Genomic DNA, 27772 nt, shown 5'->3' with positions numbered 1-27772 from the left:
AGAAAAGAAGCAAAAGTTTTTCAAAGTTTCAGGAGGTGAGAGGAGAATCACAGCACCCGTGGCCGTGCTACGGAGGATATTACGGGATTGGGACGACGCTTCGCTTCCCGGCTGACTTACCGAAACATTTTGGAGGCTTACTTTTTTTTCTTGTAAATCAAACAGAGGATGTATTTCTAATAAAAGCGCTCTTCGAAACTTTGGAAAGTTTTCCACAGAAATGGAAGGGAATATGCAATGGATTATTTTGTTCTTTTTATTGTGCATGCATATTGGTGAAGGTGAGTAAAACTCTTTAATTAGCAGCACTCATTGTCTAAATCCACAGGTACCCTGGGCATGTTAGGGCAGCTGCCCGGTGGCCCCCATTATAGGATACATCCATTATTCTTTATCTAACTGATTTAAAAAAATATATTAATTATTATTAATTAATATAGTTTAGGGACTATTTATAAAATCTGTGCGTTTCATTAACATTTAATTTACTTAATTATGCTTTTCCTTTAATCACTTGAAATAAACAGAATTGCAAAAGGGAATAGCATGGGGATTGTTCATGCCAAAATCTTTTTAATTGCACTCTAACGGATCTTAAAGCCTTAAAGAAAAGTACTTTTTTTTCTGTAGTAAATCAAGGCATTAGTCTATTATCCATGCTGCGCCTCTAAACCCTAATTGTACAGGAGGTGGGTTTAACAGGCCATTTAAATAGATTTTATAGCTCTAAGTAATGCCTGTTAAACATGAATAATTATATGTTTAAAGAACTCAAACTTTTATTGTTAGTCTGTAGTGCTGTCAAGTAACAGTAAAGTTTTATGTGTTTTGAAGAAATGTCTCAATTTGAAATCATATGTGATCTGAATCTTTGGCTCCATCATTTTTTTCTTTGATGAAAGAAAAAAAACATCTGTGTTTTTCTTTTTATTAGATTTAGCTTGGAAAGAGGTTTTATTGAAAGCTGAGCTGGATGGAATGAAGTTTTATTAGTTTGGTGTCTTTTTTTTTTATAACAAATTTCCTGAAATTCCACAGGGTTCCGCTGTGTGGATAAATACAAGCCCTGTGAAAATGGAGGAACATGCATAGATTCCCCATCTCGATGCATGTAAGTAACATATAACACAGACACCATCACATAATAGATGATAAGCCCCCAAAATTACAGGTTGTGATTGTGTGAGAATGGAGTCAGTTTTTGTCAGGCAGTTTAAAAAACCTACTAATTTTGTTTTATTCTGGGTTTTTTTTTCTGTCTTTATGGTCCAAATAATCTATTAGGATTTACTAATTAGCATCAAGATTCATCTTTTGCACCTGTTAAAAGGGCTTAGGGGAAAAAACAAATTACAAGTTCTTTTTTTCTCCTCCCTCCCAGTTTTTCTTGGATGATGGTGTTTTTATTGTCTGCTATTATAATGAGTTTGCTTGAAAGCTTTTTGAACTTTTTGTTGAATTGTCTTCGTTTCCCGCTCCATGCTCTGGTGAGCTCTTGGATCTCCTGACAATGATAAGGCTTTTGTTTTTTCAGATGGGGAGGGTGGGGGTGTTTGTGAGCCTCTTACAATAGTTAAGTGAAATAGCCTACAGTGTTTTGCCAGGGGGTCATTGGCCCTTCTTTTTTGCTCCTTAGTTTAGGAAGTATTGAATGTTTCAGATGGAGATACAGTGGTAGAAAATAATTCCTGGGTCTCCCTGCTGCTTCCCTCCATCAATGAATGTATTTTTTGGTTAGTATTTACTTGTTTATCCAGTAAGAGGGGTCATAGTTGCTCAAAGCCATGTATTTTATTGCAGTCTATAGTTTTGACAAGTTTTTATCTTGCCTATAGTAGTCATTCAATACTGGCCAATGTATAACCTGGCTGCATGTGAACAACTAACCACTACCCTCATTTTATCAATCATTACCCATAGCTGAGAGAATTTAGTATAATTTAGTTGCTGTGCAATTTTATCTTAACAGATTTTTTTCTTGAGTACATTCACAAATGTCAACTCATTGAATGATTAACACTCAAAGTGATTGTGCTGTGTTAAAGAGTGAAATTTAGGGCAAAGAATTTCTAATGGAGCGAGACATTAAATATCGGACTCTAGAAAACTCCCTTAGCTGTGCAGAGCAGTGGAGCAGAGCATGGACACATGAGATTGGTCAGACCAGTCCTATGAGTGGGGGAGACACCCCACCCCTTCCCATGGGAGCCTACTGTAAGGGGAGATGCAGATCAACAGAAAAGATCCTTTCTTCCCCCAGATACCTGACTGTAACCTGGCACTGCAGCACAGGGTGAAGGGATAGAAGAAGAAAGGCCACAGCAAAAACTAGAGCAATCTGAAGTTAAATGAAAACATAAAGCAGATTCAGCCTTCAGCTTTTTGCAAACAATAGAATATCAACAGATACAAGTATACAACTACAACAGAACTTCACACATTACTGCAGGTGCCATTGTTGTTGTCTCAGACACATCCACCGTTTAGATGCCAACAAATACTTTAATAAGATAATTATCTTTGTGTAAAATGATTTTCTTTCAGTTACCCTGTTTTTTGTTGTTGTTGTTTTGTTTTTTTTGTTTGTTTTTTTTTGTCCTTTCCAATCCCATGTTATAGTGTTTGGCAGTGAAAGCCAATGTGGATATAATATGATGACCCTTTATACTGATCTAAACTACAGAAAGGTCTGCAGGTCAAAACAGACTGATAGTTTGGAGTGTCCACCTAAGGTCAAATTAGCTGAGAAATAATCTTAAACCAATGTTCTTCTGTTTGTATGTAAGTATGTATGTAAGTAAACTTCATAGCTCAACTTACAAACACTGAAATAAAAGATAGTAAGACTTACTTTGCTTACAAATGCATAACCCCCCACCCCGACCCCACGTTTCCTCATTATTCGATCCTTCAGTATCTTATATTGTTGAACTTGACAGTGAAAGGCTAGTGGTGTCATGTGTGGCCTTCAAGGTGAGCGGTCAGAAAGTCGGACTGAAGAGCCATTGGCCCTCAACTCTACTGGGAAGGCTGTTTAAAGAGGGCCACTGTGGCATTGCAGAAGGAGTAATAATTAGGCAGATCGAGAGGGTGTCATTCAGAGAGGATCCAGCTGGAGGGATTGAACTGGGGGGGTGGCTAGAGGAAGGCTGAGTGGGATGGAGGAGGTAGTGGGCGGGTGGGGCTGCATATAGGACAGCTGGTGGATGTTGTGATGGTAATCCAGTGGAGTCAGATCTTGACAAAGGGAAAGCACAGGGCCAGGTGCTACCATTGAGCAGTCAGTCGCCCCCATACTGTGAGAGACAAGCTTGTGGAGGAATGATGCTGGTAGTCTACAGACCCTGTAGCACATGTTGCCTCTCCCACAATTTCTTTCTAACTGCACGTTGGACCACAAAGTACTTCTCATCTCCTGGCTTTGGGCGCAGACTCAGATCACAGCTTTCCTCACAAATCTACAAAACTGACTTAAAATCCATTTCTTCCAGCTCTGCCCCATAGATACCACTGACCTCTTGATTTTACAAATTTTTTTACCCTTGGCGTCAGAAGCAGAGACAGCAAATAATTAGTCAGTGCTTTGTCATGGCCCCATAGCAACTCCCACCCACTTAAAGCATGATACAAGAGGACTTTTGATTTTGATAAGGAACAGACTGGCTAGACAATTTTAAGTGCTGTTTCTCTTTTAAAACATCTAAAACTTTTTTTTGTTCTGTATTTATCTTCCTTGAAAATAAGCATCAGAATGTAAACTTAAAGTTTACATTGAAGAGTATAAATGTAACAATAAAAAGCCTTATTTTTTCTAACAATACAGTTAAAAGGCATTTTTCATCAATCAATAGAATTAAACTAACATGCCAGGGCTTGTATTTAGAAAAAGACTATAGCAACGAGACAGATTATATTGTTAGCTTAGTTCACGGCACCTCAGGGCTAGTGTTTTCTTTGCCATCTTTATGGTGGATTAGAAAGGAATGCTTAGTGAGGAAGATTCCTCCTCTCCCTCTGGTGCTTTCAGGTTATTGTCTCTATCTCCCCCTCCTTTTACCCTGTTTGCCCCTTCAGGAATGCCTTTAACAATACCGGTAGCCTGGGCTCTTTGAAAATTAGATGTTTTGGTATAAGTTGTTTGATTTGCAATTAGTTACTTGGCAATTTTGTAAAGCAATTCAATGTTCCCACCGCTAATAGAGCCCTGGTAGGCAGATGGATCCATTGTAATGCCATTACCCAAGAAAAATGATTTATTGCAGACTGAAAAGATTGAAATGGCATCATCCTTCAGATGAGTTCTGTCCCAGCCTCTTAACATGTCTTCTCTCTGAGTTGTGTTTGAAGATGGGGAGCTTTGGTTCCCAGGCCCTGTCAAGGAAGTGGTGACTTCTGACCTCCCTGCGACACACATCCTGTCTTATCTCAGAAGCCTAAGCAGCTTACTCAGTGAACTAAGTTCTTTTTTATTTAATTTTGCTCGGTTTCATCTCTTTCTTTTTCTTATGTTGTAGCAAGACACTGTAGGTCTGTCCGCATCCTCTTTTATGATAGAGGTAATAAGAAAACATGATTAATCCTACATCTGCTGAAACTAATACTTGTTACGCTAATTCTATTTTCCATTACGTTGTACTTGTTTGAGAAGACCCAGTGACGATCTATGTAATATTCCCAATTGTGTCAATATGTGGGACTTCTTGCCTATATATGAATAAGCCTACATAGGAAGTCTGATCCACTAGGTCTTTGTTCTTTTCTGAAATAAAAACAATTCTTTAAAGAAACTCAGACAGCTTTGATTAGAATTAGTCTATCTATCCAGTCTTCCCCTCCCTTAAGGGAGAGGTCCACCTCTTTATGTTTCAGGAAAAAGGCATTCAGTGTTAAACAAGCAGAGGTTCTACTAACAGTTCTAATTTTTGGAGCTGCACAGTGAAGAAAACCCTTACTATTCTGCTCTAATCTGTTCCATTTTTATAAAACTTGTCTCCCTTTATTGACACGCACATACACACATCACCAGAACTTCTTTGGGTGACAGCTCTTGAGATAGTAAACATTCTCTGGCTGATTTCTTTAGCTTATCATTAAGAACCTTTGCCAGTGCCCCATAACCCAACTTCATGTCTTTCAAGACTATAAGCATGTGAGAGGCTGTGCTGGCCTCAGTCAATCAGCAGGACCGTTTCTGTCAACAGGTTTAAGACTGGAGTGTGGCTTATCAGATGTTGTTGTGTCTCTATTTATTCCTCTTTGAATGTGTAGAAGGTTTTCTTGTAAAGTGAGAAAAAAATAAGAGCTTTAATACATCTACATTTGTATTTCAGTTGTTATGGTAAAACTAATATAATTTCAAAAGGCTTTAATGCAGGCATGGGGTCCTCCAAGTTTCAAAGTAGAACAAAAATCTGTTTTGGTTTAGGTGGGTGGGGTTGTGTAGATGATTCCAGTGGAGAACGCTTGAAAGGACCTCAACTCTAGGATTCATGCAATGTGGTTATGGGCAAATACATTGCTATTTGAAAAATGTGATGATGGACTCTTCCAAATTGACTTTGGCTTCACATTTTTAAAGATGGTGCAGTAAGGTAATGAAATTGCAACCATGTGTTGGATCTTTACATAGCAGTTGTGTTGAGCACTCAACAGTACAGTGTTTTACTTTACTTTGATGGATAAATCCTTAGTGTTCGCCAAACTTTCTGGCATCTGCTTAGAATTTTTTAACCCTCATACATGTTGAGTGGTCTATAAGGATACAAAAAGAAGGAAAAGTTCTTGTAGCCACATGTGCTACACTCGTATTCTTTGGATTAATTAGAGTCTCTCTAGGGATCACTTCAGTGTGCATGTAAACACAAGTGTTTAAACAAATATAGTTATCTTTTCTGTAAAACACAAACAGACGGGCTTTTGGATATGACTGCTTTATTATAATACAAAACTGTCTCAGATATTCTGCAGAGGGGCTACCTGCATATAGCCATGGACCACTCCTCTTAACAGCTCCAACTGTCCTTATAAAACCCTGCCTCTCATCACCCCCTTTTTTTAATTCTGGCCCTGTCTCACCATGGGTTACTGTTGCCAGGCTACGGCTGAGGCCTTTAAAGACTAGCTGTTTGGGTCACTGCACCCCCCTTGCACAGCGACGGCCCCCAACACTTTTATACAAAGGGTTTCTGACTACTTTGGGTCTTTTATTTGGGCCACAAAACATTCCCAACCCCCAATCTGGATCTATGCTGAAGAAGAGAGAGTTAAGCTGAGAGGAGGCAAGCAGAGGAGACTGCTGGAGGGAGGGGGTAGCCATGGGTTCTTGTTGGCAGTGTGGTGTCAGTATGGACTCTTATAAAGGAGAGCAGCCAGTTCCTGCTTGCTTGTGGAAAGAATGGTGGGAAAGAAGGCTGCTTTGGGAAAATGAGACAGACTGCCGCTTCTTTCTAGCACTTGTAGAATGATTTACAAAACATTCATCACTTCCACTCATCCAGTGGACAACTTGAAACATTGCTCTAAGTCAAAACATAGTTTTGTTGCTTCTTTTTCACCTTTATACATTTTACCTTGTGGAGCATGACTGTGTGTATGAAGCATGTAGAAGATTACTGCCTCTTTGTTCACAGGTGAGCCACCCTCTGACCTCTTGGAGAACAGCTACTATTGTTTGAAAGAGGATGAGCTCAGGTTGCTCTGCTCAAGTGAACCAGAAAGCAGGAAAATTAGCATTGTATTACACATACAGAGGTGATAGAAGTCATTCACATAAACCAAAGCCTTATGGATGGATGGTGTCTATGTTTGAAAAACAAAAAACAAATTGAAGAATTGCTGCAAACATGTTGCCAGACTAGATAACATTGTCTCATCCTTTTTTAAAATCTTTCTTCTTCCATAATTTTCTCAGAGGGTCATCTCTTTTAAGCATTCGTGTTCCTCAGGGGCCGAGCCTTGTAAGTTTCCTCCTCTTTGTGTTTGAGTGTGTATTGCGTGTTGCATGTTTTTACCGTGTTGCAGTGCAATTTTATTTGTGAGTCTTAAAAATGTCAAAATTCTAGAACAGCCATTGCATGTAAATGTGAAGAAAGACCATATTTCCTGCGTTTGCAGCTATGTGTATGAGTTAATGCTCTAGTCCCATGGGCAAAATAGCCCAGTTGTTTTGGCTTAACGTTAGGCCAGAGATGTAAATATCAGACACCCAGAGGTGCTCTGACAGATGTGGACAGATGGCAGGATTGCAGCTGGCAAGAGCAATCATATTCCTTGACACGGAGAGATTACCCATCCTGGCCATCACCACACTGCACTTAGTGACCCCCATCTGCTGTATTTGCTTCCTCAAAGGTCAGATGTTGGCAAGTCGAAAGTATGACTAAATGGCCTGTTGCACAATAGCAGTCCTGCACCTGTTGCAAAGATCTGGTTCAAAAATGTAGAAAGACAAAAGCTTCGATCCAGGGCTGCTGTTTTCATTACCATGGAATCCACAAGGTTAAGGGGGCTTGAATGGCGTATTTGTTATAGCGGTATAAACATAAATGAGAGGGAAGTAGCATGTCTTACATTCTGGGCTCTGATAACACTGTTGTGTTATGGGAGTACCGTGTTGGCATTGAATCAGGTCTAGACAAAAGAATGTGTGTTTTGGCTGCATCTTTAAGGGAGGACAAATAATTTATCGGGCGTGACTGCTGTCTTTATTTTTGTAGACCCACACGCACAAATTCATGCAATCATGTCACCTAGAGTAGACACAAATACATACCGATGCACTTCATTCTCACAGTACAGAGATTTTCCTTTAACCCACCTAACCTAATATTTTCAAGTTTATCAGTGTGCATTGACATTCTGAGTTCTTCTGGGGTCAGTTGTTGAGTTTTTGTGCCCAGAGGTCCTTCATGGTTACTTAAGACTGGGAACAACAAATTGATCATTTTTAAGCTGCATTGTTTTAATTTTATGTACATCCAACTAGAGGCCATCCAATTAAGTTTTTTTTAAAGACTGATGCTAATTCCAATAATTTTGACATTAGTCTAACCAATCCTCAAAAAAGGCTGCCACTTTTTGAGGCCAGTTCTTGGAGCCGATATTGTTTTTTTTTTCCCCCTTGTAAAAATGATGCAATGATGATAAATATTATGCAAGTACAGTTAAAACATTTAACTATAAATAACACAAAACATTAACTATGGACAGAAAAAGGATGAGCCTTAATATTGACCCAAAGTATCAGCTGGCTGATGTATTGTCTATGTCTTTATCTAACAATCTATACCGCATAAAGATTTTAGAGGAACATCACAGTCTTTATTGTTTTGGATCTTTAAGTAGCTTTCCTGTTTGGTACTTCCGAGGCTCTCTTTATGATACATTTATGCTTCATTTTTGTAAAATTCCAGATTCCAGACATAGTTAATTTGCCTTCAAATAAACCCAGCCAAGCCATGACAAATAGCCATGGGGACGAAGGGTGGGGAGAAAGAGATTGGTTGCGTATCAGGCTCACTTGTTCGTCTGTGTGGTTGCTAGGGCAACAGCAATTGTGCACTCAGAGTGAGTGCCATGTTTTCCGAACAAGGAACCAGGGATTACAGGAAATATGACATGACATTCCTGCTGGACCAGACCACTCTCTTTTCCTCTAAGTCTTTCTTACCACCAATTGCATCTTATAAAAGGCAATTTCTCCTGCCTAACAGAACCACGCCACACTCTGCAGCTTGAGTGACATTATCATCACAATGAGACAGAGGCCCTCTGACATTTGACCTCTCAGCGCGTGAGAGGAGGGAGTTGTGGAAAGGAAAGTCAAGCTGGTGTTCAGAGGGAATTCACAGGAGGGAAGAGACGCTGTGGTGTCTGTGCAGACCCTTTTTCTAAGCCAGAATACTTGTGTGCAGCTTCATTTTAACTGCCCAACTAAATATCAACGCTTTACTGCTTGCCTGGGAAGATCCTTGTTGAATGCTTTTAATTTCCAAGGCATTTGTTTATCTTAGAATAAATTCACACTCAAATTTTCACTGCTGATTTCTTGCATAATTGATTGATTGTCGACAGTTATTTCCATTAAAGGCCATGTGCTCTTCAGAACAACTTTAAAGAATTTCAGTCTACCCACGTTAGATAACAGCATTTTACTTATTTAGTACTTACAAATTTATAGCAACATACAGAAATTAAAGGTTACTAGTTTAGTAATGCAGGTAATATGGCTGTACAATTTAAAAAATGGAGCTGTCATCACATTTGTCAGAGTGAGCAATATCACAATCCTTTATTCTGTAATATTTTGTACAATTTTGTATCTCAGGCAGAGTGCATTTGACTGCCATTAATGTTTCAATGTATTTCAGTGGAGGATTTGCTGAAACACGGAAGGTGAAAAAATAAGTTATTGTAATGGTAATTGTTAACATTGAAGCTGTTTTAAGCAATATTATGGCATTTACATCATTTTTCGATTCAATTCAACCGTAGCTCACCCTATAAAAGAGTAAGAAAAATGTTTGTTCGACAAACCGCGTCCAGTCAGAATATTATAGATGACGATAGAGTTGGGATGCAAAATATTTGCCAGATGATAGTACTGCTAAATAATGTTTTGAAGATATTGTTTAAAGCAAATAACTTTTGTTTTGCTGATCGTTTATGTCTTTACTATGATACAATGTCCACTCTAGTGTACATTGATATCAGAAACTCAGCCAATAAAAAAATAACAATAGGTGTTGTCATCAAGTGAAGTTGGAGTGCTTTCAACTGGTCAAATATGGTATAGATATGCAGAGTGTGAGTGCATGGCACTCACTATTTAGAGTCCCACAGAATAATCAATGCTTGTAGTTCCTAGCAATTTAAATATTTTACTGATATTGTGATGACTGAGATTGAGTATTCATGCAGCTCTCCCATAAGATAAAGAAAATCATGCCTCCCAAATATAATGTTCCTGTTTCAGTTTTACTAAATTTACCTACTCAAGGAGCAGCTTTTCCAATTTGTCCATGCAGAGTTTGTGCAGAATAAGAATTGCCTAGCCATGTTTGGCGTGATCAAATCCTTTTTTAGGCAATAGCACGGCTATCAAAACCAATAAAATGTTTATACAAAACCTCTTTAGATGTTTGCCATTAATTAAAAGCATTTGGTCAAGTAGATGCAGATGTAATGAGGAAATTTGACAGATATAGCTCACTTACCTACAGTGTTTCAAATGGGCATCACTTGGTACTGGATATGATTCATCAATATTTATGTAGACTTTATTTAGCTTTCTAGGCTGCTGTTTCAGCGTGTGTGTGTCAGTTTATGGGTGTTTGTTCTTTCCGTCTGGGAAAATGTAAAAGCTATAATCTGGAAAACATGACACAGTGGAGGAACACTGGATGTTGTAGAGAAAATGAATCCCTCTCTTTTGGAGTAACAGATTTATCCTAAAAAACTCACTAATACCGCCAGAAATTCTCCTTTCCATTTAAGTGTTTTATTTTGATTTAGGTGGTCATTTAGGGGTAATGTATGGCATGTTGTGTATTTGTGTAGTAAATGGAAAATTATTCCTGCACTGTGGGTCATTGCTGAGTGTGTGAAAAAAGTATTAAACCTCTCCAAGGCTTCAAAGAGGCAGAATTACCTGATCTTCAGCATATTTTAAATCAAGATTATATTTGTTTAAATTTATTTGTACAGCTGTCGCCCTGGATTCATCGGTCCTTTCTGTAAGCAACTGGATCCCTGTCATCGATCACCATGTCTGAACGGGGCAGCTTGCAAGAGTGATGTGGTTAATGGTATCCCGCAGTACAAATGTGTGTGCCAAAGAGGGTTTAGAGGTAAGAGTCATCGTTAGAACAATTTAATATAAGAAATGTATGTTTGTTTGACTGAATCCTTTTCTATGACCCTCAGGTCAAGACTGCTCCCTAATCGATGCTTGTGCCACAAGTCCATGTGCAAATGGAGCCCGTTGTGTCAATTGGAATAACCATTACAACTGTTCCTGCCCCCCTGGTTTCCAGGGAAAGAACTGTCGCAATGACATTGACGAGTGTCGCAAACCTGGTGTTTGTCTCAATGGGGGTCTCTGTCACAACACGGTTGGGTCCTTCCGATGCCAGTGTCCGCCAGGGTACAGCGGCCGTACGTGTGAGGTGTCCACCCTGCCCTGTGCCCCGTCTCAGTGTCTCAATGGTGGCACATGTCGCCAGATAGGCGATCATTCCTATGAATGTGCTTGCCTTCCAGGTACAACATACAAAATCACTCAGGTTATATCTGTTTTGCTTTGTTTGTTTGTTTTTTCACTTTTGCAGGGTGCTAGACTTAAAAAATTCTATATACTTGTAATCTTGTTAGTAGAACTGTTGCACAGTACTTTATACCATGTCTCATGCATGCTTCCCTTCAGCAAATAATAACTTCTGAAGGTAGATGGGGTAATGGGGAGTGGAAGAGGCAACATGTCTGCACTCTTCTCCACTCAACCCTTTTCAAAACAGAAGGAATTTACTTTATGAGCTTTCTGGTTTCCCACTGGGGACTTGACAGGAAATGTCTCCTGCCAGAGAGGAAGTCATTGAAACTGTGAGAGATTACAAAACAAGCAAACATGGAGGGGAGGGCAGACCTCTGAAGGAGCAAGGCATTACTCCTGTAGCTGCCATTGTGTGGGAAAAATCCAATTTTAATGTAAACATTCATTCACCTTCTGAACTCTTTTATTACCAACAATTTCTTTTACCTTCTCTTCTGTGGGAAATTTAACTTTCGGCCAATAGTAGAATTGCTCAGTATATTTATAACCTGACACACAATACTAGATAAACTCTTAGCTGCAGTGTTTCGCCGTGTCTGTGCCCTAATTTGGTTCTGTGCATTCTGTTTTAGGCTTTGAGGGACACAACTGTGAGAATAATGTGGACGACTGTCCAGGTCACAAGTGTATGAACGGAGGGAAATGTGTGGACGGCGTGAATACATACAACTGCCAGTGCCCACCAGAATGGACAGGTACATCTTTATGAGATAATACACTTAAAAAGTATTGCTTACAAACTATGAAGATATTGGAACTAATGTGTTACTTTTCCTCTGTAGGACAATATTGTGCTGAAGATGTCAATGAGTGTCTCATGCAACCCAATGCATGCCACAATGGAGGCACTTGCTTCAACACTATAGGTGGTCATACCTGTGTCTGTGTCAATGGTTGGACTGGAGATGACTGTAGTGAGAACATTGATGACTGTGCAATAGCTGTTTGTTTCAATGGTGCCACATGCCATGACCGTGTGGCATCCTTTTTCTGCGAGTGTCCAGTTGGGAAGACAGGTATGCTGCGCTACAGAATGTTGTACCTGCTTTTGTTGTAATAGTGGGAGCCGAATAAATCAACAACTTGTCTAATTTTGCTGTTTGCAAAGGACTGCTTTGTCATCTGGATGATGCATGTGTGAGTAACCCTTGCAACGAGGGGGCCGTGTGTGACACCAACCCCCTTAATGGCCGTGCCATTTGCACCTGTCCTGCTGGCTTTGTCGGCGGTGCCTGCAACCAGGACATGGATGAATGTTCTATTGGTAAGTGCTGCTAAATCTTTTTTATTGTTTGTTCGTTTTTCAAGCTTTAGCTTTGTGGTTGCACAAAATGTGTTTAAGTTACTGATCCTCAGCCTTCTGATAACAGGTGCAAACCCATGTGAGCATTTTGGAAAATGTGTAAACACTGAGGGATCTTTCCAGTGTCAGTGTGGTCGCGGCTATGCTGGCCCACGTTGTGAAATCGACATCAATGAATGCCTTTCCATGCCCTGTCAGAATGATGCCACCTGTTTGGACCGCATTGGAGAGTTCACATGCATTTGCATGCCAGGTAGAATAATAAACTTTATGTTTATTGAGATGTTATTTGTATACTGCCCTTTATTGATATACTAACTTTTTCTTTGTTTACCCACAGCCGTCATTTTTGCTAACTCTTTTATTTTGTCATTATTTATTTGATAAAACTTACCAGTTTTAGAAATCTGACCAAAAATATTTTTGATTGACAATTAGTATATGTCAATTTAGTGGAACAATGTTGTTAAACTTGACCTTAAACATCATCTGTAGTTCTGCCATATAAGGTTCAACCATAGACTGCTATGTAACACAGTTCCTTGGAAAGACATCAAGGTTTCAGTTGCTTCTCTGCTCTATGTACCATACTCTAATCCCATTGGGAATGAGTTTGTATGAAGTTTTCATTTGTACCCCAAAACACAGTCAAGATTACACTCACAGTCCTACATGTATGTCCTGGGGTCTTTGGTGCTATACAAATTAGAGTTGGGAGTTTGGTCTATAGGACTGGATGTGAGAGAGGGCAAACAGTTAGGGGGAGGAGTGTGCTGTGAATACTAATGAGAGGTAGAGTGGTGGGAATGGAGTGGAACAATAGGGCCCCTCTGTGCTCCACTTTGCGCCCCTCATAGACACGGTGAGGGAAAGAGGCTTTTTCCCAGAGCCCACCCCCTACCCCCACCTTCATTTCCAGAGACAGGACCTTCCTCATCACCGTTCTCATCGTCAGCCTGGCAAAGCTCATGTGGAGCTTCTGATTATTTCTGATTCCACGCTAGCCTCTCCCCAGGGGCAACACTTTCACTGGCATTCTGTTTCATCTCAAAGGAGTTGCCCTCCATAGTTAGCCAACATAAAATCTATAACATGTATCTGACATTGAACCACAGAGGGGGCTTTTTTATAGCTAGCAGGGTGTGATGATTCATGGTTAGTGAAGTGGCACCAAACAGAATGGTTGCGAGATATTTTGCTTTATCTTATGATTCAAGAGACGTGTAATAAAGATTCCCCAAAAAGGTTTCTCTGAGATCGTACCTCAAGTTCAAATCAGGAAGCATCCGTTACTTTCTTACTAAGACCTACTTTTACGTTTGTGCGGAATTTGTGGCAATAATAAGTAATACAGTTGAACTTTCTTTCAGGCTACATGGGGACTTTCTGTGAAATTGATATTGATGACTGTGAGAGCAACCCATGTGTAAATGATGGCATCTGTCGGGACATGGTCAATGGCTTCACATGCACCTGCCAGCCAGGTAGGATTTGCTCAATTGCTTTGAGTTGCTTCTCTTTAGGTTTGTGTAGGTTTTTTTTTTTTTTTTCTAATTCAGATTAAAGCAAATAGTGAAACTGGAATATATGTAAAAACAAATTACCAATCGGCTATACACTACTGTCTGCTGGTATACACAGCCACGACTCATATAAAAAGGCTGGTTCTAAAGACTGCCGATCCTCCTGCCTGAACAAAGGGACTATTGTGACCCCTGCTTCCCTCCTCTGTGGAATTTGGAAGGGACAGCTCTCCCTCATCCTGCCCTGGTAGTGCTGCTAAGGGGGGACAGCAGTTCTGCTAATGAGATTCTTTTCCAGGTCCGCAATTTACATCTGGGACAGACGTCCCCCCCCCTTTCACCCCCTATCTAGCTATTGAGACAGTGGAGCTGAAGCAAGAAGTAAAGGAGGAGGTTTTGGGGTCCCAAAACGAAAAAAAAAAACAACAATCCCACTGTCTCCTCTAAACACCCCTTTAGTAACTCATGCACCAAAACACAGAAACCATTTTGACACTGTTAATCTATGGGACAACGGTGTTACCAATGCACCAATTCACTTATTAATTGCCAATGTGCTCAAAGATTTCAAGCTTGTCCAGTTCTCTAAAAGAAGACCCTTTAATTGTTACATGTTGTATTCTTGTTATTGTTCTTCTTATTATTCTTGTTGTTCTTCTTCTTCTGATTATTACATTATTTCAATAGTGTCATTGTTGTTATCATTATATTTATATTATCTTTATCATTATTATTAAATGTGTATTGTTCCTGTAATCATATTAAAATGATAGCTCAATGGATAGATCATTGAAACTATATTGATTTGACTGTTATTTTAGAACTGTCCTTAACCAAAAATAAGCATTTAAACCTCCCTTAGCCAGACATGACCAATTTAACTACAGGCCTCTATCAACTGCCCTCTAACCTATGCATGGACCCTTTCACTGGACCGTCTGTCTGACCCTTAACCTTTGTGTTTGCATGTCCCAGGGTTTACTGGCACCATGTGTCAAATTGACATAGATGAGTGTGCTAGCACTCCCTGCCAGAATGGAGCAAAATGCTATGACCGGCCTAATGGGTTTGAGTGCCGATGCGCTGAAGGTAAGCACTTTTATACCTAATATTTGTCAGTAGATTGGTGTTAGCGCTACACAAACCACTGTCTTGGCAGACGGTGGAGCAGATGATCCTTAACCAGTTATTTGGTGTTTAATAAGCATTCATTGTTTGCGGGGTGAATTATCTCTTTGGGTGTCTGCTGGCCAAGTGGCCCCTAATCCCCATTTTTCCCTCATTGGCTGTCAGCATCATGGGGTCACAGTGGACTAGCAGTTTCTAAGAAAAGAGACTTGGTCATCACCCCGACATCTGTTCATTCCTTAGAATCCCTTACACCTTATGTTGCATTTTAACATTAAACCCTTTGCAATTGGTCATATCTATGGTTTAAGACACAAAACTATAACGCAGTACAGTAACAAATATATTTAGTCAGAAAATTTGTCTGTGTAAGCTGACTGACTATGTCTGGATATTAAATATGTTTGTTTGTACCTATGCCAATGAAGGAGCCTGCTTCATTGTTTCAGTGGCCAGCTGCTTGGTATTCTCTGTGTTTGTGGGCCCCTTCTGTTGAGTGAAGTGGCTCTGTTTGACATGGTGCTGTCTATTGTTCTCTGGACCACCGAGAACAAAGCCAGAGGGACTGAGAGGCCCTTTTTTTATTGCTTTGGTCAACTTAACATTTTACTCCATACACATTTACAAACCAACAGTTGGGTGGTGTGAAAACAAAAAACATGGTAAATTGTACACCATAGCAGTGAGATAACAAGATTCAGGCTTTAAAAAGTAAAAAGAAAGAGAAATAAATAAATAAATATGAAAAATTTCTACGAACTGGTTGATAAATGTTAAAGGAGGAGGGAAAAAAAGACAACAATGGTAATTATTGACATTCAGAACTAATGATTTTTTGTGTATGCATCTTTCCCGTTTAGGTTATGAAGGGAGACTCTGTGAGAGTAATATCAACAACTGTCAACCTGACCCCTGCCACCATGGTACCTGCATTGATGGCATTGCTAGCTACACGTGTAATTGTGATCCTGGATACACAGGCTATCGCTGTGAGAACCAGCTTAATGAGTGCCACAGCAATCCTTGTCAGAATGGGGGCAAGTGTGTGGACAGGGTCAATAAGTACATCTGTCAGTGCCAGCATGGAACTTCAGGTAGAGCAAACGACTTTATAAACAAACAATCTATTCGACAAGTTCTACAAATGATCATGGAATGTTCTAATACATACATTATTGCTTTGTTTAAATATTGATTTCTCTCATAGAATAATGTAAAACCCCTTTGTACTTCCAGGTCCCAACTGCGAGATTAACTTTGATGATTGTGCCAGCAACCCATGTGATTATGGGATCTGCAAAGATGGAATCAACCGTTATGACTGTGTTTGCAAACCTGGCTTTACAGGTAAGTCTGTCGCGACCTAAAGCCACACATTTCATTTAAAAAAAAAAAAGCTTGAAAAATTATTTTATACTGGAGATACTAACTGCGTCTGATGTCTCTAAATCCAGGTCCTAAATGTGATGTGGAGATTGATGAGTGTGCATCTAGCCCCTGTAGAAATGGGGGAACGTGTGTTGATGAAGAAAATGGATTTCACTGCCAGTGTCCTGAAGGCTTTAAGCCCCCTTACTGTTACTCCCAGGTGGATGAGTGTGGCAGCAGCCCATGTGTCCACGGCTCCTGTAGAGAGGACATAAATGGGTATGAACAGTTTGTCACACTTTACTTTTTAAGCGCGTACAACAGAGTTGTTTTGGGACGTCTGGGGGTGTGTTTAGGTAATCTGAATGGTCTGAACGTGAAAATGCTTATGAAGTCAGCAAGAAAAGCCACCTTTAAAAAAAACAAAAACCAATAGGCATTTATTTTGAAAAATCTGATTACCAGTCACAGTTATGGTACTAGAGCTACAAATTTACAATCAAATGTGTGAATCATTAGACCTAAAAAATATAATAATGTTAATATTTAAAGCTGAATAAACAAGATTCATGGAAAAGACAAAAAACAGGCTCGCAAAATTTTTATATAAATTTGGTATTTGAAAAATGTATTGTTTCACTTGGCTTTTTATATATGTTAATCCTTTTATTATGAAAAGTAATTTATCAGTAAGTTCCCCATTCTCTTAGCTCTCTTTTTATAAACTTGTATCATAGCCTTTCTGATTGTATGACTGTGCTTTCAGATACCGTTGTGACTGTGAACCTGGTTGGGTTGGAAAGAACTGTGACTTAGACAGAAATGACTGTTTACCAAGTCCTTGTCAAAATGCTGGAACATGCATTGATCAGCTCAATGGATTTACCTGCAAGTGTCGTCAAGGGTTCAAAGGTGAGAGCCAAGCAAGCCTAAAGGCCTATACATACCTCACGTTTGGCCTGCACGTCCGTATTTCTGTCCGTACGTTCTATCCGTTGACTCCTTCATACCTCCGTCCGTTGAGGTGCGCAATAACCCGTATTTCCTCTAGGTGGCAGTGCTGGGCGCCAATGATTCGTCATTGATCAAAACATGGCGATGGTCCAAGACCTGATTCTGTTGCATTCTAACCTTCTTTGTGATTTTGTTGACATTTTGTACTAAAAACTCAATAGCGCCCCCACCGTTTCCGGTAGTATTGCTCCGCATTGATCCATTTCGTCCGTAAGCGTAAGCTCCCAATTTTCGTGTCAAAGTACGGGCGAAATCGACGGTTAGAACGTATGAAACACTCCACACGTATCCGTATCCGTCTTTTACGTGAGGTATGAATGGGCCTTTAAACAAACTATCCAGTTGTGGTTGACTGGCTCCCCCTAGTGGTTAAAAAAATATGCAGATACATCTAGCACAAGAAGTTCTATACCCTGTTACTATTTTGTCGATTCTGTTTACAGGTAATCTCTGCCAGGTTAACATCAATGAATGTGCTTCCAGTCCATGCCTGAATAAGGGAACTTGTGTGGATGGTGTCGCAAGTTTCACATGTCTGTGTGAGCTTCCCTATAGCGGACCTACTTGTGCTGAGGTCCTCACACCTTGCTTCCCTAACCCCTGTGCCAATCATGCAGTGTGCACCCACACCCCAGACTACCTGGGTTATCAGTGCAACTGTCAACCAGGCTGGCAAGGTAAGAAAACCCATTTCAATGACATCGCTTCTTACAATTTACCAAGATATAATCTGTGTGTAGTATTTGAGGAAAATCTAATTGCATTGATTCTTTGCATCTACAGGCCAGTTGTGTAACATAGATGTCAATGAATGCATGTCAAACCCCTGCAAAAACCGTGGGACCTGCACTAACACGCTTGGAGGCTTTGTGTGTTCCTGTAGAGCAGGATTTACTGGGCTCACTTGTGAGACAGATATCAATGACTGTATTCCCAGTAAGTGACATTATAAACATACAGTGTAGATCTAATATCATTCGGCAACTGTCTGTCACATTACTGGTGCATTTACTCCATTTAACTAAATAAAATTTCTTCTGTTCCCCTTTTAGACCCATGTTTAAATGGAGGTTCCTGTACAGATGATGTGAACTCCTTCCATTGTAGTTGCTTGCCAGGCTTCACAGGGCCCCGATGTGCTGTAGAGATCAATGAATGTCAAAGTTCCCCCTGTAAAAATGGAGGAACTTGTACAGACTATGTTAACTCTTACACATGCACCTGCCCACCTGGCTTCACTGGCATCTACTGTGAAACCAACATCCCTGATTGTACTGAAAGGTAAGTGTGTGCTTAAAATAACAATGTTATATTTCTTTCTAATAAAAGCAATACACTGAACTCATAATTTTTTTTATCTCTATAGCTCTTGCTTCAATGGAGGGACCTGCACAGACAAAATCAATGGTTATACATGCACTTGTCGCTCTGGCTTCACTGGCTCCCACTGCCAGTATGAAGTGAATGAGTGTGACTCTCAGCCCTGCCTAAATGGAGGCATCTGTCAAGATGCCTTAGAGTCTTTTCGCTGCTCCTGCCCTAAGGGATTTACAGGCAACAGGTGTCAGGTACAAGAACTTAAATACAGTTGAAATGTAGTGTTAGAACCTTGAGTTGTAAGATGCATTTGCTTGGCTCAATATTCAGATTTTTAAAAGTCCCTGTTTTCTGTCTCTTGGCTTACCAGACACCAGTTGACAGGTGCCGACGCTCGTCTCTGTGCCAGAATGGAGGACGCTGTCGTCAAAAAGATTCGTCTTTTATCTGTGATTGTCCTAGTGGTTGGTCTGGGCGATACTGCGATGTTCCAAGAGTCTCCTGTGAAAGAGCAGCTCGCCAGCGGGGTATTTTACCTTTCTATATTTCTGATGTCCCAGAGTTTGCGTGATGCAGTCAACTAATATTTTTACCTTTATAATTTTCAATAGGAATCCAAACAGATGAGCTCTGCCACCACGGTGGTCACTGTGTTAACACTGGGAACACACACTTTTGTAAATGCCCTGCTGACTACACTGGGAGCTATTGTGAAATTCAAGTCGACCAATGTGAAGACAAACCTTGTCTCAATGGTGCCACCTGCAGGTCATATGTCGGCGGGTACCAGTGCGATGTAAGTCAGATTCTTCTTCAACTCTTCCACTAATACATTTTTCTACGTTAGGATTTAACTAAGATAATTTTTGTTGAGAATTTAGATTTGATTTCTGCTTTGTATTTCCTCACATTTAAAGATCACGTGCTTGTCATGTCATTACAGTGCATGCCGGGCTATACTGGACAGAACTGTGAGATAGAAATCAATGAGTGCCAGTCCCATCCTTGCCAGAATGGAGGCACTTGCATTGATCTAGTAGGACATTATATCTGCTCCTGTCCCCCCGGCACACTGGGTATGCAAGCACAAATGCCACAGAAACCTTTGCTTAATACAAAAAAAAATATTTTTAATGTTGAATAGAAAACACTTTTATTGAATAATGAATGTGTGACACTCTTCTGTTTTAAAGGTGTTCTGTGTGAAATTAATGAGGACGACTGTGCTCCACCGCTGAGGTTGCGTGGTGCTCCCCCAAAGTGCCTCAACAACGGAACCTGTGTGGACAGAGTTGGTGGTTATCGCTGTAATTGTCCTCCTGGTTTCACAGGAGACAGATGTGAAGGAGACATAAATGAGTGTCTCTCAAACCCCTGTAGTCCCAGCAACAGTCTTGACTGCATCCAGTTACCCAATGACTACCTGTGCGTCTGCAAGCCTGGATTCACAGGTTAGATAACCGTCCCTTCCAATGCATTCTATTTGTGTAGGATAAAACCTAACCAATAATGGACCGTTTTTAGGTCGCAGGTGTCAAAACAGGTTCGGTGTGTGTGAATCTCAGCCTTGTCACAACGGGGGTGCCTGTTCTGTAACCAGCAGCTCTCCTCTGGGATACACCTGTACATGTCAACTTGTAAGTTTCTTTTTCTTTTAAATTTTCAGATCTCATTTTCTTCTAATGATATTTGCTAATACCAGGATAAAATGTAAAGGTTGTAATCATATTTTACTTGAATTTTTTTTCTGTCTAGGGTTATACTGGCCCAAATTGTGAGAGGAGCATGTCCTGTCGTGAGCTGTCCTGCTACAACGGCGGAAGCTGTGCTCTTACCACAAGGGGGGCGCGCTGCACATGCTTACCAGGCTTTGGTGGGCCACAGTGTCAGCATCACAGTAATGATGGGTGTTCCTCTAAGCCATGTCGGAATGGAGGCCTCTGTACTGAAGAGACCAGTTTCCCATTTTTCCACTGCCAGTGTCCAAGTGGATTTATGGGGAAACGTTGTGAGCAAAGCACTAAATCTGAGCTTCCTGCTCTCTCCTGTCCAAGAGCAGACTGCCAAGGCAAAGCCAATGATGGTGTTTGTGACAAGGAATGTAACACACTCCCTTGTCGTTGGGATGGTGGCGACTGTTCCCTGGCAATGAATCCCTGGGCTCATTGCACAGATCCTCGCTGTTGGCGTGCCTTTAACAATAGCCAATGTGATGAATTCTGTAACAACGCTGAATGTCTGTATGACAACTTCGACTGCAGAAGCAAAGAGAAAGTCTGCAAGTGAGTTTTAACTGATTGAGTTGATCACTTTCACTTTTACCTAATATGGAATACTTAAGCTGAGTCATGTGTTTGTTTTTTCTCCAGTCCAATATATGCCAACTACTGCTATGACCATTATGCTGACGGTCGGTGCGATCAGGGTTGCAACACAGAGGAGTGTGGTTGGGATGGCTTAGACTGTGCACAGAAGGTTCCAGAAGATCTTGCCGATGGTGTTTTGGTTTTGGTTGTCCTGCTTCCTCCGGACAAGCTTCTCCGCACCGGGAAAACATTTTTGCAGAAATTGAGTGCCATCCTGCACACTTCAGTACGCTTCAGGTTGGACCAAAACGGAGATGCAATGATCCGTCCCTACACCCGTCGAGAGGCACGCCTTAAGAGAGAACTCGAACATCAACATGAAGTTGTTGGGTTAGTAAAACATAGTGTTAATATCAGAGCTAAATCTTGAGAATTTTCTATACACAAGACACCTTATTTTATGTCTCTTTGCAGGTCCATAGTCTATCTGGAGATAGACAACCGTTTGTGTTCTCAGGATGTAGAGGACTGTTTCCCTTCAGCAGACAGCGCAGCAGAGTATTTGGGTGCCCTATCAGTGACAGATATGCTGGATTTCCCTTATCCCCTTCGAGAAGTTCGAGGTAAATGGGAACTTTAAGTCAGTATAAAAATAAGGGGTTACCCTCATGAGAAGTATATATGAAAATCCAAGCTTTCCTGTTCCACAACAGGGGAAAAGATTCCTGTACCACCAACTTGGGACAAGTTGATGCCTGCATGGGCAGGACTAGCGGCTATTATCGTTTTGGTCATCATTATTATCGGCATGTTAATAACTCGTCGAAAGCGTGAACACAGCACCCTCTGGTTCCCTGAAGGCTTCTTTCTCAAGAAGGAACCAAGCAGTAACAAAAACCGCAGGGAACCTGTGGGTCAGGATGCTCTTGGATTAAAGTAAGTTATTTTTTACTAGAGCTTACACTATTTTTGAGTTTGCTTTTAATGCAATAAGCTTTGCTTGATCCCAGAGGAATTATTTTTAAATATTTGTGGTTTGCCTTTGATTTATACTTCAAATATTTTTGATTTTTATTCAGACACATGCCAAAAACTGTTGAGGAATCTCTCCTTGGAGATCACAGTGATCCATGGATGGACTCAGATTGCCCAGAGGCAAAACGGCTTAAGGTGTGTAACACAGGTTCCCAACAGTATCAAGATCTTTTACATCACTTCAAGTTGACACTAAAATTTATACTACCAAATGTCTCTATGAATCCAGGTTGAGGAGCCAAGTGTGCTCTCAGACAGTGAAGATGCAGTTGACTGTAGACAGTGGACACAGCACCATCTTGCAGCTGCAGACATTCGTGTACCGCCCACTATGGCCCTCACACCACCTCAAGGAGAATTTGAAAGTGACTGCATGGATGTTAATGTTCGAGGCCCAGGTTGGAATAGAACTTGCTTTTTAGAGCACATGCTGTATTTTTTTAAATACACAGTACAGTTTCCTCACACATTGTGTCTTGAACTAAACTAATTAGGTCTCATTTTGACTTGTTCACATCCCAGATGGTTTCACACCTCTGATGCTGGCATCGTTTTGTGGAGGCGGCCTAGAACCTGAGGTGACAGAAGAGGAGGAAAGTGAAGAGTGTTCTGCCAACATTATCTCAGACTTAATCTACCAGGGTGCATCACTGGCTGCACAAACAGACCGCACCGGTGAGACAGCACTCCACTTGGCTGCTCGCTATGCACGCGCCGATGCTGCTAAGCGTCTGCTGGATGCCGGGGCAGACGCTAATGCTCAAGACAACACAGGGCGCACACCACTTCATGCTGCTGTGGCTGCAGATGCGCAGGGCGTCTTTCAGGTAAGCAGTTGAAAACATTGTATTCAGCTGTAGTAAGGTCTAAAACTTTTTCTCAAACTGAATGCACCAGTATAAACAATGGTTCTTTCCACTTATCTAGATTCTGATCAGAAATCGAGCCACTGATCTGGACTCCCGTATGTACGATGGCTCTACTGCACTGATCCTGGCTGCACGGTTGGCAGTGGAGGGGATGGTTGAGGAGCTTATTACTTGTCATGCAGATGTAAATGCAGTTGATGAACTGGGTAAGTGCACAATCTTCAAAATTTTTGCATAAAATGTATTTTATCACAAAAATATTTGGCCTAATGGTTTATGTCTCTCTAGGTAAATCTGCTCTGCACTGGGCTGCAGCTGTCAACAATGTTGATGCAACTATTGCTCTGCTGAAAAATGGAGCCAACAAAGATATGCAAGATCTTAAGGTAGTTTTTGACAAAACATGCTGCAAATGTTTGTATTTGACAACATTATTAATTCAAAGTGCTTGTTGTCTGTTTCTGCAGGAGGAGACCCCTCTGTTCCTTGCCGCCCGCGAAGGCAGCTGTGAGGCTGTCAAGGTGTTGCTCGCTCACTTTGCCAACAGGGAAATCACAGATCACATGGACAGATTGCCCAGAGACATTGCTCTTGAGCGTATGCATCACGACATTGTACAGCTTCTTGATGAATACAACACAGTAAGGAGTCCACAGAGCCATGGAGCAGCTGGTCACCAACTCACAGGGGGACACACTCTGTCCCCACTCATGTGTCCTCCAAGCGCCTTCCTCCCCAGTCTGAAGAACACCCCGCAGGGAAAGAAGAATCGCCGACCTGGGGCCAAAGGTTCTGGCCTGGGAGGCCAGCATGCTGCAAGTCTGAAGGAGTCTGTAAAGGCTCGCAACAAGAAGCTGACCCTGGACATGCAGAGTGCTTTATTAGATAGCTCCGTTACTCTGTCCCCGGTGGACTCTCTGGACTCACCCCACGGGGGAGCTAGCAATGCTGGCTACATTACCAATCCGACGTCACCTGTGGCCATGCAGTCACCAGCTCTTTTCCATTCCTCAATGTCTGTCCCAAACACTCCAATGGTACACAGTAGCATGTTGGAAGGAGGGGGCCCGTTTGCAGTATCGCTTGCCCAAATTAATGACATTGGAGCTGGAGGAATGTCATTGCAGGGTCGTGTCTCTATGGCTTCAGATGTCAACCATAGCTATGTGCTGAGCTCTGGCCAGCTTGGGGTCAATATGGGTATGGTCAGTCCTGTCAGTGTGCCATTCGATTGGCACAGCCATATGCCTCCATCCTCTCAGTGCAGTCAGCAGGTTGTGAATATCGTGCAGAGTAGCCAAGCAGGTATGCATGTCCAGAGCCCTGCCATGCAGCAGCAGAACATGCTGATGCACCAACAGCAGCTCTACCGCAGTCCAATGCTGCAGCCCACACCTGTTACCTCCACACCCACCATCAGCCCAGTAAAGCTGCCTTCCATTGCAGAACAACAGCAGCTTATTAATCACAACATCACCAACCAGCCAAGCATGGCTCCCATGGGCACCTCCACTCCACCAACACCACAGACCTCGCAGCCTCCACCATCATTCTTCCAGCAGCAACAGCAGCAGCTGCCCCAGCAGTCCTCTCAGCCTCCTCCTCAGCCCACCCAAGGAGCAGCGCCACCAGCCCAGCCAGCTCAGGCCCTTTCCTCCCAGCCAAGTGGCAGCGCTGCAGGAAATGAGGATTATCCAACCCCTCCTTCCCAACACAGCTATTCATCCACGTTAGATGCAACACCCAAGCATTTCCACAATTTGCCCAGTGAACACCCTTATCTCACCCCTTCTCCAGAGTCTCCAGAGCACTGGTCCAGTCCTTCTCCCCACTGTGTCTCTGATTGGTCCGATTCCACACCAAGTCCAGCCGTTGCTGTCCCTAACCAGACCCAAATTACTCAAATCCCAGAGGCCAATGGCAAGATGCAGGTGTTTGCATGAAGATCATTTGGACATGACCTGAAAAGGGACCTGGGTTACAAAGAGTTTTTAGACTGACTTTTGGGTCTGTCTGTGTTTTATCTGTCAGCATGTTTCCAAGATTTTCTTTGGATTTGTGCAGACAATGTGTATAAGAGGACCGTCTGCTGCTGAACACGGCAGAGAAAAAATAAGTAAAGGGAAATGTGTGTTGTCTGAAAAAACTGCAGACAATTTAATGAAGTAATTCTGTCACAGATGGACTATTTTTTATTATAAAAAAAAATATATGAAGAAAACCAAGCCTTTAATTATAAAGACTTGGGAAAACTCTCCGGAAAACTAACAAACATTTAAAAAGTAGAACAGAGAAAAGTGAAATGTTGAAGGGAATTTGTTTATTTTTATTTATTGTTTTTATCTATCTGAACTGCCCTTTAGTTTTAATTCTGTTCTAGCCTCTTATATAAACTGCCATCATAATGGTTCTAGCAACTACTTTCCATAAATTGCTCTGCAGTAGTTATGTTCAAGTTATGGTAAATATTTACTTTCTATATGAGTGTTGTGAACAAGAATGTAGATAAGTGTCTTTAAAGCACTTCAACTGACCAGCCTTAAAGGGCAAGTCTTTGTCAAATACAACATTTGGCATCATTGGATATTTATAATATAAAGGGCATTTAATCGCTGTGAATTTTACATATAATCTTTAAAAAGAAAATCTGAGAAAATATTAAGTGTGATGCATCTATTTTATATAACTATTCACTGATGCTAGAGTATTTGCTGACAGTTTTACTGCCGAATTTATTACTTTTAGTTTTTAAGTGTTTGTTTTTATTTATGTTTCACAAAAAAAAAAAGTTTGGCCTTTAAAAATCAGCTTTTCACTGCCCTTACATTATATTTTTTTATTGTTTTATACTCTTGTTTGTGGAAAAGCATAATTACCTTTTTCTTTGTTAAACATCACTTCAGATGTATTAAGCTATGCTTATATCCGCTGCTATTTTTTTATCACTCTTCCCTGCAAACATTCCTCCATTGTTCTTGTCTTGTCTTTTTAGAATGGCTGCCTTAAAATGACACCGAACTAGACAAAACACCCGTTGAAATGGCTGACCCGGTAACCTAAATTGGACTGTTGCAGCTGAGATCTGAGAAATTGGGAGTGGTGATTTGTGTGAGGGTGGGGCTGCTGGACTGTGACTGCTGATGCCTTGTCACTCCTCAGGGAGGCATTATTATGGCATGCAGAGGAATGATCCCCTTGCATCTACAGTAGATACCACATCCAGGGCCCATGAAGTTGTGTGGTAGTACAATATGAATGACAGTGGGAATAAAACACTACTATGTAGTGTTTTTGTCTTTGCATAGTTCTAAGAGGAAACTCAGAGTCACTTAGTTAACACTTGTATTATGTCTGAATGAGTATTTTGTTTTTATGTAACCTGGGCATGTAGAATGTGGGGGGGCACCTTCCTATAACATACTATGTTCATTTCAGACTTCTTTAATGATAGCATTCTCAAACAAACATGTTTTCCTTTTCATTTCATGCTTATGAGCAGAGAAGAATTAGCCCACCACTTCTAGTTATCAGTTTACAGTAACATTGCCTAAAAACTGCCTTTAGTTGAATTATCCACCGAGTTTATCTGGGTTTTCTTTTGTTGCCTTGTTCATTATGGGACCGGGTTCTGTTCCCTCAGACCTGGGAAAGAGTGGCCCAGTTTGAATCGCATTTGGAGGTGAAAAGGTTTATTTTTCTTTGCTCTAATTTGTTTTTACCACTGGTCTTAAACTTTCTCTGCCAGGTCGCACTAAGTGTTTTGTACATTCACCATTTCAGTCACAGAATTTCATTTACAAACTGTAAATATGTTTTGGGTAGATCGTTGCTTAAGAAGTCTTATTTTCCTAAAGTGATTGTTATGTACTAAAAAGAGAAATAAAGTGTATTTCATTTAGCATTATTTGAATGTGAGACTAATTCATATTTTTTTTTTTTTGCAAACTTGTTACATCAGCACATGTATGGTTTCCTTTTGACAAACTTAAACCTGTAGTAGTTTGTAGATATAAAGGCTGTCCTTACAAAACAATGTTAAGGTGTGGTGAGCAGAATTTATAAGCAGTCCGTTATCAGCTGGTTTAATCTTCAGAGGTAATTGTCCAACCTTTCTTTGTGCCTCAGATAGCTTCAGATAAGCGGCTTAAACCTGTTTTCTTTCAATTTTATAATAGATGTAACAGATAAAGATTTGCCTCCTTCAACAGACTGTGAAATACAGTGAATTTATTTTTTGTGAGAAAAACGGCAGGTAGCGAAAACAAGAAATTATAGAAACTGGTCTATATTTAAGCTCAGATTGAAAATAGTCCAAATGAAAATAAAAATCATGTTTTAACACATTTAGGACTGACTGTGTGGATCCAACATTGCAAACGAAAATGTTCTTTCTGTACAAGAAGAATAAATGTTTGGTAATGAAAAGAATTTGTTTTTTTAGAAACAGATGGGGTTATCAATAGTGCATTTAATCATATTTATTTATCTTTATTTTAATAATTTGAAATAACATCTGATTTTAATTTACAAGATTTCCCCCTGGGAATTTGATCATATGGTATAACAGTTGTTCCTTATGA

General features: G+C 40.8%; 1 protein-coding gene across 1 annotated transcript; it reads left to right on the top strand.

Annotated features, from left to right (window-relative positions):
• On the top strand, nt 1-27096 carry notch3 (notch receptor 3). Its single transcript, XM_038287879.1, has 33 exons — nt 1-281; nt 1039-1111; nt 10705-10847; nt 10924-11259; nt 11902-12024; nt 12112-12345; nt 12438-12593; nt 12700-12885; nt 14003-14116; nt 15131-15244; nt 16144-16377; nt 16520-16630; nt 16738-16930; nt 17418-17563; nt 18109-18342; nt 18449-18601; nt 18718-18946; nt 19032-19233; nt 19353-19509; nt 19594-19778; nt 19926-20058; nt 20176-20433; nt 20507-20619; nt 20738-21264; nt 21352-21678; nt 21763-21911; nt 22002-22224; nt 22368-22458; nt 22553-22721; nt 22846-23150; nt 23251-23398; nt 23481-23578; nt 23660-27096. The coding sequence occupies exons 1-33, from the start codon at nt 221-223 to the stop codon at nt 25133-25135; spliced, it is 7401 nt and encodes a 2466-aa protein (XP_038143807.1). The 5' UTR covers nt 1-220; the 3' UTR covers nt 25136-27096.
• Nucleotides 27097-27772: the final 676 nt, after the last annotated feature.

This window comes from Cyprinodon tularosa, unplaced genomic scaffold, assembly GCF_016077235.1.
Source record: "Cyprinodon tularosa strain WSP-4 unplaced genomic scaffold, ASM1607723v1 ctg246, whole genome shotgun sequence".
NCBI classification, from domain to species: Eukaryota; Metazoa; Chordata; class Actinopteri; order Cyprinodontiformes; family Cyprinodontidae; genus Cyprinodon; species Cyprinodon tularosa.
Note: the sequence above shows the minus strand (reverse complement) of the source record. Positions and strands in the feature narration are given on the sequence as shown.